Raw genomic sequence first — 13,916 nt, forward strand, 5'->3', positions numbered from 1 at the left:
TGATAAGTACAAAAGAGACTCAATTTGCTCCCCTTAATAAATAAACAGCAACCAGCTTTACAATTGTAACCGTAGATTTCTGTCCCTTCATTTGCTAAATGAATCCTGGCTTTACTGTGTGAACAGTCTGAATTATACAGTCAAGGGATTTAAAGATTAAGATTTTGATGTGTTCAATTAGAGTGACAATACAGTTTCCCTTTCAAATAAGTGCCAGCTCCTTTAACGAAGTAAAACAAGCCTCTGCATGCGCTCTCCTCCCGTATTTTACATGTGTTTCTATGTACTAACGGAAGTCCTGTCAGGGCACGGACTATATGAGATTAAACAAACACATTAAGATGTTTAACGTGGGATAATTTGAGCATGAAAAGCTAATAAATCAGAGGACGGAATGGCAGAGGATTGAATTGTAGTATTTCGTGCGCGTTTGGGTCTGCGCGTGCGCGCTTACGTGCGCGCCTGTGTTAAAAAAAGAAGGGGGAGTCACGTCGCTGACATTTCCAAGCTCCTGCTCTGATTGGCTCTTATTTGAGGAAGCTCACGGGTTCTTTCAACTAATAAGCGCCTCCCCATCGCTCTAAAGGACATTATAATGCAAGGGACCTCCTTTTTAACCACAAACCGAATTTTCGTTCATTTAGACCATATATACTTTTTAAATTGACCCAAAGTTGTAGGATTTTTTTTGGAGCGCATTTCGCCCTGGAGCGGTACGCGATGCTCTCTCATGCCGACCTCCTGGATGCTCGGCTCGGTGAGTTATCATCACTAAACTCCGGCCCTAAACTCCAGTGTAAGATTTCAACTTTTTGTTTAACGTTGTGAAGTGATAAATAGACTGTGTGGTTAATTGTGTTAACAACTAAGTGGTTTATCGTTGGTCGAAGCAATTTATAAGTAATTTATCAGCACAGAAAAAATATACCATAAAATACCAACGTGAATTTTGTATATTGTGTTTTTAATGCCATCTGTGCTGCCTGTTATATTTTAAAGACTCAAAGCATTTCATATAACTTTGTTTATAAGACGCTGCGGTACTCGGCATATTTACTCAAATCCCCTCTCCTACTAATCCTCTCAGGGATGAAGGATGCTGCAGACTTACTCGGACACCGAGAAGCTCTCAAATGCCGGCTGGGAGGTGGAGTTCCAGACCAGGGGCATCCGGGAGACATGCCTCCTGGTTCAGACTCTGTTGAAGGAACCACTCTCCTGCCGGGAGAAGACATCGCCACTGTAGGATCCAACTCTGCGGGCATGCCGGTGAACGGGAAGGAGCAGGAGAAGCAGCAGCAACAGCCGCAGCAGAACTCCGGCCAGACCACAAGCCAGCAGAAGCAGAAGCGGCACAGGACGCGTTTCACACCGGCGCAGCTCAATGAGCTGGAGCGAAGCTTCGCCAAAACCCACTACCCTGATATCTTCATGAGGGAGGAACTGGCGCTAAGGATCGGCCTCACCGAGTCCAGAGTTCAGGTAAATACAATAATGCAGAGACTCGCATAACAATTCAGGGTGGGGCTTTGGGAGCAGTTTTTTTTACGATTTGTAAATATCCAAAAAAAATACATAAATACAAAAAAATTAAATAGAATCATCATCATATATTTACCATTTCAATCCGCCTGGAAGATAGTGAACAGAATCGGTTGTGTCACGAGAGGAAACCACGTGCCTCTGTGTGTTATTAAAAGACATTTTTATTTTTAATCATTTGTCATTTTACCCTAATTAATTTGTAGTTAATTTTCACCCAATACCAAGATATTTTGTGGACGTTTCAAGTTTGGATGAACTGCTTGGAATTTCAAAGCTAACCATTGAAATGGCGCCACTTGCACCGTCTAAGTTACAATAAGCCAAGACTTAAATGAGAGTCTATACAATATACTTCAAGTGAAGGAGTACATTTTGCTTTTTCAGGTACCGCGTGTGAAATATCTCTCCCCAGTATCACTGTGCATAAAAACGATAGCATAGCCTCGCCGTGTCCAAATTTTCCAGTAATAACTGTTTAAGAAAATAGTTTCTGCTTAAATTGAGTTGCATGACTTAAGTATCCCATAATATATTCAACTTTAAACTGATATTTGACTAATATTTAATTGTGAGAGCATCCGGTCCACAAAGGGCTCTGTCCAAGGTACTGAAACATTTCTCATTTGAGAATGAGGAATTCGATGGTCATCTGACTTTTACAAATTTCAGAAAAAATCCGTGTAACGCCACTTATGGAGACTTATTTTCGTTTCTTTGTTTTATTTTGCCTCTGTGCAATTTTGTACTTCCAACAATTACACGGGGAGCATTACGGCTTTGATCATTATCTCTGATTTTTATTCATTCATTTAACCATCTAATAAAATAAATCTTCAAGTACTAGAAGATTTCCTTCCAGATATTTTTCTCGGACTACATTTATGAGAATTTCCGTAACAAAATATGATTACACATTTGTAAAAAAAAAAAAAAAAAATCTCTTATTAATCGCACGTGATTATTTGACAGTTTTGAGAAAACTAAAGAGAGAAGGAACATGCTAGGCTCTAATAAACAAAACACATTACCAACCAATTTCAGTCTTATTTATAACAGTGAACGCGTTATTAAACCGTGATGTGAAATTCATGCAAATTATCCCACTGAAAGCAATAAAACCAGTATAATCATTAGTCACCGTAATAATCCATTCTTTATTCCAACCAGTGCAGGATCCTAACCGCTCAGTGCATGCCGGCTCATAGTCGGTGTTGGTAAACATTAGTGCAGGCCGTGCAGGTGCAGCCTTCAGTGGGCGTGTTGGCCCGAGCGCGTGCCTCCACACAGCCTCTCTCCTTTAAAATGCTCTATCAGCGACGTCTTAATAGGACTCAAGAATATATTGTACTTTTTTAATGGAATGAGAAATTGCATTTTCTTTCCCCCCGAGTGTAATGGGTTTGGGCGACGTTTCACGGCTGGCTGAGCGGAATGAGAGCGAGATTTCACTTTTAATATGGAGGCATCGACTCACGGCCTCGTGCGCGCATTAATCACACCCGAAGATGAAATCTTTATAAAGCCCAGCGGTGTCGCGCGTGCGTTTTCAGCTGTGTGGCTCGGTGTGTTTGTGGGTTTTCTCGAGTATAGCCAACAGACGGGCATTTTTTATTTTCGCATAGATGCTGTACAGCGATGCGGGCCATTTGTATTTAAGCCCGCGCAATATTTAGGGCAATTTTCAGTTAATCTGCTTGTAAATAAGATGTTAGAAAGATAAATTGCTCGACTCCTTGCTGTAGCAAACCCTCTGACGCACACATTTTTACACCACAGCTATTTCTGTCTCCTACAGAATATAAATGTTCTCTTACTTTTGTTTTATTTACTGGAACATTTTTTTTACACACATACTTCGCTTCATCTTTAGAGATTCGAAACTTTCGACACTCCCAAAAGCTTATTTTGAGGTTTGGGGTTATAAGTACACTATTAAAAATTTCTCTGGCTGTTGGCCAACAATTATTCAAAGTGGTTGGCCTTAGAAAAGTCCTGGGCCAAGAGAAGAGGTCTAATAATAATTTGATTAAATTTAGTTTGTTCCACTTCAAAATGTATTATTGTGGTGAAGAATGCTATTATTGTGTCCATTGCAATATGGCTTCATATGGATGAGAACGTGACATCTTTCCTGGTTAAAATAAACACACAGTGCCCAAGAAATATATCCCGTATGTTTCTCAGTACCCCTAAATGTCGATTTGTGTCTCTGATTTCAGGTTTGGTTCCAGAATAGACGCGCTAAGTGGAAGAAAAGGAAGAAGACCACTAATGTTTTCCGTGCACCGGGTACCCTGCTCCCAACACCGGGCCTGCCACAGTTTTCTGCCGCTGCCGCCATGGAGAACAGCCTGTGCTCCTTCCACGCCAACGACTCTCGCTGGGCTACGGGGATGCCGGGGGTCTCCCAGCTGCAGCTCCCCCCCGCTCTGGGTCGCCAGCCAGGCATGGCGCAGTCACTGTCACAGTGCAGCCTTGGTCCAGGCCCGCCACCAAACTCCATGGGTCTCTCTAACGGCCTGTCCTCCAACGGCTCCGGTCTGCAGTCCCACCTCTACCAGACGCCTTTTCCAGGAATGTCGGCCTCCCTCTCCGGCCCCACGAACGTATCGGGCTCCCCACAGCTGTGTAGCTCCCCGGACAGTGACATGTGGAGAGGAACGAGCATCGCGTCTCTGAGGCGCAAAGCGCTGGAGCACACAGTGTCCATGAGTTTCACTTAGTGACTTTTGACCACACCGCACCCTATTCCACCAAACACCCCTCTCCCAGCCCCGCCTGGCTCCTTCTTTTTTCCTGTTTTTAATCCAGCTATTTAGATCAAAATGAGAGAACGAATGAAGTAATCAGGCCTTAAATGTGAGGAGAAAAAAAAGAGGTAAATGCCACCTCATAAAGACCAAATAATGATAATAACAAAAGGACAACATTTATTGACAAACGGAAGAAAAAAATAGGGTTATTTATCTCGTTAATTCAAACGGATTTTTTTCTTACCAGCTATTGTTGATAAATACTATTGTAATGATCTTTAGACTATAGGCCCTAATTACCGAGAGCCAAACAATCGTCGTATTTACGTTGTCATTGAGCGTGTCTTTACGCACGTTATTGTGTTCAGGTGAGGTTGTGTTATGTCAAACGGTTATTTATAAGATTGGGTATTTTGATAGCAGCCTGCCACACACGCACCAAACTGACAGTGAGCCTACTGAACTGGGTCTCGGGCATGCACTGTGCATGTGGATTTAATAATTAAAGGAGAAAACGGTGCCCACTCAGACTGAACAGGTGCTTTTGTTTGGTGACCTCAGTCTCGTCTGCATGGGACGGGATCACACACACACACGGGGGATCTTTCAGTAGGCCTATTCTGTTTTAGGATGTTTTGTGTAGATAAAACATTCTTGCTATGTACCCGCTGGTCTTTTTTGTGACATGTTTTAACTTATTGTATGTGATATTACTTGACACATTTCTTAAATGTTTGATCTTACATCGAAATGCACCACATTGACGGGTTTGTACCAATTTAAAATGAGCAAACAAATAAAAATAATTTTCAAGAATGTCAAAACAAGAATGATGTATGTCTCCATTAAATTTAAACGCATAATGATTATTTTGAATACATTTCCAAGGACGGTGAAGCGTTTGCTACGATATCTATTAGGGCGCAAATGTAGCTTTAGTGTGAATTTAAAGAAAATACTGTACGTACGTTTAGTTTAGGCGACTTGAACTATCCATTGCCTTGGATTATCCACAGTTACATGTTATCAGTACGCGTCTGACTGCTATATGACATCATTTTGTTGCACAAATTATTATTTTTTTGGTTATTGCTCAGTGACCTAAAGAGGTGTTTTTGCAGGGTTTATGAGGAGACAGGGTTAAAGGGTTTATGAAGGGTGACTGGTCTTATGGTGGCAGACAGCAGCGGTAAAGATACCAGGCTGAGATGTCAGCGCTGTGATGTGACGGTCATTGATTTTAACCATGACGGTCATCCCACTGAACACACTGGATGGACTGAAACTAAACGGAGGGATCGCAAGGCTACGACTCAAAGGAATACACCAGCCTATACTGTATAACTTATATGCTTAGGTGAAGGTTGGTGCTATGACCCTAGCACGCTAAAAAGGAAGTTAAAAATTGCTCCATTATGCTATCCAAAGAGGTCATTATAGGAGTGCTAGACGACATGAAAATATCCACATATTACTCAATGAATGGAACAAAACCAGGACCGTGGAAAGCAGCAACCACTTTATTTGATCAATGATTTAAATGTAAAGTTTATTCTAATATGGAGCCAGAGAGGAAATAGTAAATTGCTGTCATTTGCTCTTAGCTAGTGGATGTTTGCTAATCATATTGTTATTATATCAAAACCGCAGATACCTCCGTTTAATTACTTACAGTTTATAACATATGGATCAGTTTATGATTTTTCCATCATGCAATTTTAACTCAAATGGTTATAGCTAGCAATTTTAGACCAGGATGTTGGATAATACCAATGTAAATAGCATACCTGTTAAAAGTGGGATTGTCAGTAAGCTAGAAAACACAAGGATCCAAACGCATACTAACAATATATATAAAAATATTAAAATTATGATTAAAATACAGCAATAAGCTCTTGGCAAGTGTATTAGAGGTGTTATGTAAACATTAAGCGTGGAGCTCAATATTGTGCGCTTCAGTCTGTTCCACAATGCATTAGCAATAACGTGTTCATGGGCAAATCACTATTTGTGTGCCTGTCAGTCAGCACCATAACAACACCATATTAATTAAATCAAATTATATTTTAGATGTTGCTTTGGGGAGTTTTCTTACCATTTCCTACATGTTACACATAAGAAAAGTTATATATAAGTTATATATACATAATGTGTTTTGTCACTTCCCACAGGACAAAATTGATCCATGTGGTTAACTTAACCAATATAGTAGACTCACAGTTAGTGTGTAAAGAGTCAGCGATTAAGCTGGTAAAACCAAGCTGAAACAGATAATAGAATGGTAGTTATATATTTAAAAATGCAATCCAGTGAGGCATTTATGAATCAAAACTAATCATTAACCCAAATCTGGTAAACCGACATGTTTTCAGATGTAATGGATAATATTCATTATTCATTACATCAGATTTATGATTAGCTCTATAACATTACATGCACATCATGACAAAAAAATACAAATCAACTGTATGAGGCAGTTTGCTTTTGTACCTTTTGATCATTTGACATTTATCTAAAATTCCTCATTACTTGCCAATCAGTTCTGTAATAGGAAAACCTCTCACCTTGTTTATGTTGCTTTGATTTTAAATTATCCTGATGTGATGTGTGATGTCTATAGCCTCAGAAGCAGCCCTGAATGTGGTAAATACAATTTTTCCATTATGAAAGTTAGCAGACCTCACTGTCTGTGTCAAAGAGTGTAAGTGTCAGCTTAGCCTGAAATCACAGTAGCTCAAATTAATCAGCGTGTTAACCTCATCTCGCTGCCGGTGCTGAGGCCAATTTATGGTCACGGGATGGTAATTGATGAGATATGGCATTACCATAAGCAGTCCCACTGCCTGTAAACTTATAATTGGAGTTTCTGTAACAATGCTGTGAGGTTAAACAAAGGATTAATCATAATTAACAAAAGTATATTACTTTTCCCATATTAAACAGTTGGCTCCCACCTTTTCTATTAGCATAAATTTGTTTGCAGTCATTTATGGAATTATTGGAAATACCAACTCAAGTCGAGACCCTGAAAAATTCATTTATTCCATTCTGTGTGTATATATGAGAGAGCCAGAGAATAAAAGCCTGTGCTTCTGCTTGGAGAAATTAACTTGAATGAGATGGCCTAAAACAAAGTTTTCCACCAAGCAATAAAAACTTTTTTGACTTAAGGATTTTAGGATGTGTTATATGTTCCCAGCAGGATCACAAGTGGCTACACTAACAAATGCAGCGATTGTGTTACATTGTATAGTGTATAACACACCAGCATATATAGAGGAAGGAAAACCTAAAAACAACTGAAAGCAATGGAAATCGTTATGAATGTAAATGAAAATGGAAAACGTTGCAATCCAGCACCAGTGTCAACCTGAGATATGAAGCAGATGTTTAACCCACTCGACCAACCTTTCTGCTTTCACTTTACATTTCAAAGTAAATGCCATCTTTTGTAAAACAGAAATTTAAAACTTACTAATTACCAAGTTGTTGTTTTTTTTTTTTAACTGATTGACTGTTTACATTATAACTTGAGGCCCTTGCTTATCCGTCTTGTAAACAGTATTTACATCCTAGTGGGAGTCAATCAATGAATCCAGGAGGCCCACCCACTCTCCAGAGACTTGCAATTACCAGATACTGCGTGGCAGTTGATCAAAAACGATAACAGCCACAGCCAAAATGACTACTGCTCCACCCATTCAGACAGGAGCTGTAGTGGTGTCAGCCTGAGTGTATGTTGTGTTTCTGCTAAATCTAGTTCTATGCATAGCTCAGCCCACCAGATCCGGCCCTGTGCTGACTACTGTGTCCTGGGCTGCAGTAACAGATGTGAAATCACATTACCCAAACGCTGCAATTAGTCTCACTCGCTCGCGGGTTAATGAGTTTGTGGAAATGTGCGACCCATTCCTCATTAGGTAATTTCTCATGCACTGATGAGAGAGGGAGAGAGAGAGAGATGTGGGTATACCAAGTTAGTAGAAATGACACATAGTTTGCTGCAACGTATACTGTAAAGCAACATACAGCTCAGGGAGGGGGTTTTATCACCATACTCACATTTGCATTAAAATAAAAATATTTGTGACATATGACTTGAATTCATAAAAAAAAGGGTTACCATTTCCTCTGTTATGTCAAGAGTTCCTTTGCAGAGGGTTTGTAGTGCAGCTTCTGTCATCTGCTGCAGTTGTATATGACTTTCTCATTATGGTGTGACTATGCTTTTTGCCTTGCTGTGAGGCCACAGAGCCTGCGTGTGAATAGACAGCCCAGGGCAAAGCTCTGTCACCACACAATGGACAACAACAAAAGAACTAATTAGCAATCAATTACCGACATGTTTCTGTCCTGCACCTTTTATGTGGTTAGAGTGTAGGGCAGGTTACCACCACTCAACATGTCCCATTCACACAGACACATACACACGCACACACAGACCACCTTCTGCCTGTATGTGTGTGTGCGTGTGTGTAGTTTCTGGTTGATTTGGATGATTGCAGGGATGTACGTCGTAGCCTAGGGATGCACGGTTTTCCGGAAGAGAATGTAACCTCTCTCATAAAGGTAAAAAAAAAAAATCTTCAAATTAATCCAATTTAGGCCTTTAGAGGAAGTTGCTTTTCACCATGTCTGCACCCAAGAGTGCAAAAGATAGTTGTTCATTAGCCTCATCTGTGCCAATCAGTCTGTAAACTCTCCTTTGTTGTATCTCATTGCTTCTCTTCATTGTTATTATTACTTGTAGTTGATGTAAAGGGCAAATTTCATTTCATTAAAGAAGACTGAATCCACAATTTCATAAAAAAAACAGCATCGGTAAAGTAGATTTAGTGTCTAATTTGAGCACGTACCTTGCTCATTTCACCGTGTTCCTCTCTGTTGCTGTGTAACACACGCACACACGCACACCCACACACGCACACACAGTGACATCTGGGCGAAAGTGTGCTGTGAGGAGTCTGCGAGTGCCTCTCATGATAACAACTCTGCATCTCAACAACCTACATCCATCATCATCAACACTAACATCTGCTCTGAGCCTCAGCCTTAAATCTCTTTCTACTCCCCCAGCCCTTTACTCCTCTCTTTTTTCCACCCTCTCTTCCCCTTTCTTACACTCAGCAGCTCTTCTTTTTCTCCCTTCATAAGATGTTTATGAAAAGATGTTTATGAAAAGAGGCCCCTTTTTATATAACTCTCCTTCCTGTGCTCTGACCAAATCCCGTCATCTGCTGATTATGTGTAGACATGCTTTTGTTTAAACCAGCCTTAGAAATCAATATTTAATGATGATGTTATCAGTGCTTTTATGTGTAATTTAGCCCGAATGTCAGTATGAATGAGACTCTGTCAGGTTTATGACGTCAAGCATTTATTTTCTGTTAATGGGTGCTCCTGGTGGTACACAAACCAAAACCCAGTGGACGTCTGATGGATTTGTCTGTTTCATTTCTGTTCACGCATGCATTCACAGGCAGGCGTGCATGCATACACCACATAACCACCTTTAAACACACACACACACACACACACACACACACACACACACACACACACACACACACACACACACACACACACACACACACACACACACACTTTATTTGATTATTATTTATTATTTTACTATTGAAAATAAATGAAGTGGAAATTTGACGTGTAAAAATAGCTGATAAATTCCAGAAATACCACACTGTGATTGCTGTATAGTACTAGAAAATGGCATTGAATGCAATGGCACTGTCCATATTAGTCTGAGCTTAAAACACAATCAATCAAAGCAAGTTTGTTTCCAAACAAACTGCTTGTTTTTTGACAGTCACCTCTTCAGCTCTGGGAGCCAACACTGTTGAGAGGCAATAATCATGATAGTTTTTTCAGTCATTTTTCTCCCAATAACAAGCCATTTTTAATCCAATTAGGAGTGCTAACGTGAGAGGCATAATACCACGGCCCCTGGGACAGATGAGAGAATATGCAGGACATTTATCCCGACAGTCAATATTGGATTTCTCACTAAGCAGCTGTGCCTGCTCTCTCTGACATTCTCCACCTCTGCACAGTGATCCGTCCTGATTAAAGCGGCTTTTCTACTTTATCAACATTCATTACATGACCTGGTCATGCATGGCCACGGAACCCAGGAGTAGCAAAGTTACATGCCTCACGTCGGGGTTTTCCTACTGCACTTTTTCTTTTTATTCAACTGTCTAGTGAAAAATGATATATCACTTGGCATTCTGTTTCATTCTAGATGGGGTTTTGAAATTGTAAGAGCAGATAAGTGTGTTCTGGTATTCCCCGAAAACTTTTCTCACCTACACTGAAAGGGTAGATTTGTTTTCAAAGGTTAAAGCAGAATACAGCTGGGTAAACTGGTTTAGTATTACAGCATAAAGCAGGTATGTGACTAAATCATCCAACTGTTGTGATGCCTAATTTTGTGATTTGATTTTCTGAATCCATGAATTTTAATCCTGGGTGAATCTGATTTTTGCTTGTATTTGTTGTTTTGCTATTCGTTCACCTTTGTTAAGACAGAAAGATAATTCAATGTGAAACTCTTCAGGTTGAACAAGTAACAAAGAGCTGCCAGTAAAGCCAACAGCAGCTAAACAGTGCCACCTTCTGGTAGCTGTTTGGTAGCTCGCAGTGCTGTTTTTTAATCGTTCGTGCCATTTTTTTCCTCAAGAAAATCCAGACAGATGGTCAATAGATTTTATTTCACCTCGGTATCACTTAATCACTTAATGAAATATGTCTGTTAACTCTGCAGAGAATTATTTTTCCATCAAAACCTAGTTAATAAAACAGAAAGTGGATGAAAAAATGGCTGCTGTTTATAGCTGATTGCAGTCGATAAATTTATGCAGTGTACTGAATCATTGTCATTGAATACATTGATTATGTAGACTAATCAATGTGTATTAGGCTGGATAAGACTGCCCAGACCACAGTGAGCCTGAATGATGAAGGAACACATTTAAAGGCCCACCCATCTCTGCCTTGAGCAGACATGTTTCAGAGTGTGAGGAAACTCTAAGCAGGTGGAAGAAAATGTTTATTTTATATTTTTTTTAAACTGATGCACAAGATCAGTATGAGCTGTATAAAAAGATTTTCATTATGCTGGCATTCAGGCAAAGTCTGTCAATATATAAAGCAAGAAAAGTTCCCCTCCTCCAAAGAGTTAAGAGATAAATAATGTTGCCCAGGATTTAGCCAGAAGTATTTGGAGCTGACCTAAAATCATTTTTTGAAGGAGTAAGAGGTTCTAACAGCCAATTAAAGACCTTCATCTATATACTTGTCTTCTGCACTGTTCCTGCCTGCCTAAAAAATGGCAATGGCAACTGTCTTGCCACAAGGTACTCTCAAGCTCTCTCAAGTTAGCCACTGACTCACATAGATAAAAACATCAGACAAGTGTCTGCTTTTTTCCCCACAGTCACTGCTTGAAATTGAAAAAATGATTTCCAAGATATGAGCTGAAAGGCCACTGTCTGACATACAGGAGCCTCCAGAGACTTTGTACAAATAGGAGCATGGCCTGAAGAACCAAAGTGTGTTCCATAACAATAAAAAGTGGTCCTAAATCATTAACCCAGCAGGTAAATGTATTCACTTTTGCAAAAACAACATCAAGCCACCAAATCCCTATGACTAAGAGTGATTTTTGCCTTATTTGTTTAAAGAAAGTTTAAGCAATAGCTTAAACTTTGGTATGTGTTATTTTACCATACCAGGTTTGGTGAGCACTGATATTGAGGATCATGCTTGAGTTAGTTACTACACTTTATGTAAGACTATGCTTTATTACACAAAAAAACAAAACAAAGTGTATAAAGAAACTAGTATAATAGAAGCATACACATGAAATAGTGAGTTTTATTTAATTTTTTTAGTTTGAGCAATCGATTTCATCATCCAAACAAAACTGGAGTTGATTTGTTTTAAGTGATTATCTTACTCCCTAAGCTTTTCTGTTAAATCCTGCTCTCTGTTTATATCAGTTTACCTAATTGTGTTTCATTGGGGAAAGTGGTCCCTGTTGGCTCCAGAACAATTATTTTGCATCACACTTTGTAATTATACTATTATGTAGAATTATTCTCATCGTCTGCATGCACCATCAATCATCCCAGTATAATTTGTGAATGTGCTTACTAGGAAACAGACAAAAAAAAAGCTCTTCACATCATGTTCCAGTGGCTCATTTCAGTGTATACAATACCTCAGTATTTTATTCTTAATATTAGCGTAATTCGTGTTTGTTCAATAGCCTCGCCAATAATAGATTGAAGATTTTTTTTAAAAGATGTACGTTAAGAAAAAACTGTTTTTATCTAAATGTATTTTGTGCATTTATTATTTTTCTTTTTAATGTGTTGTCCCTATAACCCATAAATGCTTCAGCATGATCTCTTCTGACTACATAATGCATCACACAAAAGTCTAACTGGTAAAAACCAAACCAAATAAACAGGCCAGTGTCAGATGGGAGTCACCAGACCTCCCCTGAAGAACTTGGTTGGAAGGTAATTAAAAGAAGAGTGTGTTATCCATCGCTCCTCATTAATGCACTTTGAATTAGCCACTTTCAAGGGAGAGGAATGGGGAGGAGGGGACAAAGGAGAAAATCCATGCAGACTTTAAAGTAATCTCTCTCTGTCAGGTTGGTCCAAATGGGGAGGGTCAGCTCATTACAGCCCACACAGGAGATGAATGGGTCAGTCAGGCAGTGGGGAGAGCCGGGCTGGACCGCTGTGTTGACAGACAGTTCCGCACAAGAAATGTGTGTTCCTGTGTGTGTAAAGGAGGCAACACACAGTGAACAAAAAAAATCAAAAATACTTAGCTACATGTGCTACGTTTGCAAGGGAGCAGGTGTTCAAAAGGAGGTTGCATGCTGGGCAGTAAGACAGGGCTAAGACACTAATGTCTGCAGTCAACAATCACTGTGATTTAACTTTAACCACATGGAGGGGTGACTGTCACATCTTGCCAGCTGGGGCAATCATCCCAGATACAGCAAATCACACTCCTTTAAGTTTTTTTTAAACTGCTTCTATCTTCAGGAAAATCCTGATAAACCAAATCAGTTGCCTTTTTGAGAAAACTGTGGGAAGGATTTGTCATTGCCACTTGGAGCATCATTGAGAAGTTACCACTGATTCGTGCATTTCTTGAAGCAAAAATAGACCTGTTTCTGCATCTGCCACCAGATGGTGTTGTAGCCTTTTGTCTGGTGAAGACAGAAGGAGCTGGCTCCTCGCTTATTTTTTTTAGTGATGATATTTATGGTATCTAAATTTAAAACACTTTAAACACATCTGAATTTGATGTTCTGATTTTAATATTCAAATGTACTGAGTTTTTTTCGGTCCGTTTTTTCATATCACAATTACTGGGATATTCTTGTGTGCTGTTGGTTTAGTCATGCTAGTACTGTATTTTTATGGTTCCCCAAGAATAACACATTTACAGAGAAAGTTCATCCATGGGTAGCACAGGATGGCAATTCATTCATTCTTTCTCACCCTTCATTCAGTCAGGGTGATACACTGGGGGAGGTAATAGGGGAAGAGTGGTTGTTAAATATGGTTATTAGAT

At 39.6% G+C, this 13,916-nt stretch overlaps 1 protein-coding gene across 2 annotated transcripts; it reads left to right on the forward strand.

Moving 5' to 3' along the window:
• Positions 1-591: 591 nt before the first annotated feature.
• LOC102794230 (homeobox protein orthopedia B-like) lies at positions 592-5,113 on the forward strand. Of its 2 annotated transcripts, none has more exons than XM_006789899.3 (3): positions 592-796; positions 1,088-1,482; positions 3,765-5,113. In XM_006789899.3, exons 1-3 carry the CDS (start codon positions 721-723, stop codon positions 4,266-4,268), a joined length of 975 nt encoding a protein of 324 aa, XP_006789962.1. In that variant the 5' UTR covers positions 592-720; the 3' UTR covers positions 4,269-5,113. The 2 variants fall into 2 exon arrangements, with proteins under 2 accessions (XP_006789962.1, XP_006789963.1); XM_006789900.3 differs by having other exon boundaries at positions 592-757.
• The last annotated feature ends 8,803 nt before the right edge of the window (positions 5,114-13,916 follow it).

This window comes from Neolamprologus brichardi, chromosome 12 (genome assembly GCF_056152115.1).
Source record: "Neolamprologus brichardi isolate AB-2024 chromosome 12, ASM5615211v1, whole genome shotgun sequence".
Classification (NCBI taxonomy): domain Eukaryota; kingdom Metazoa; phylum Chordata; class Actinopteri; order Cichliformes; family Cichlidae; genus Neolamprologus; species Neolamprologus brichardi.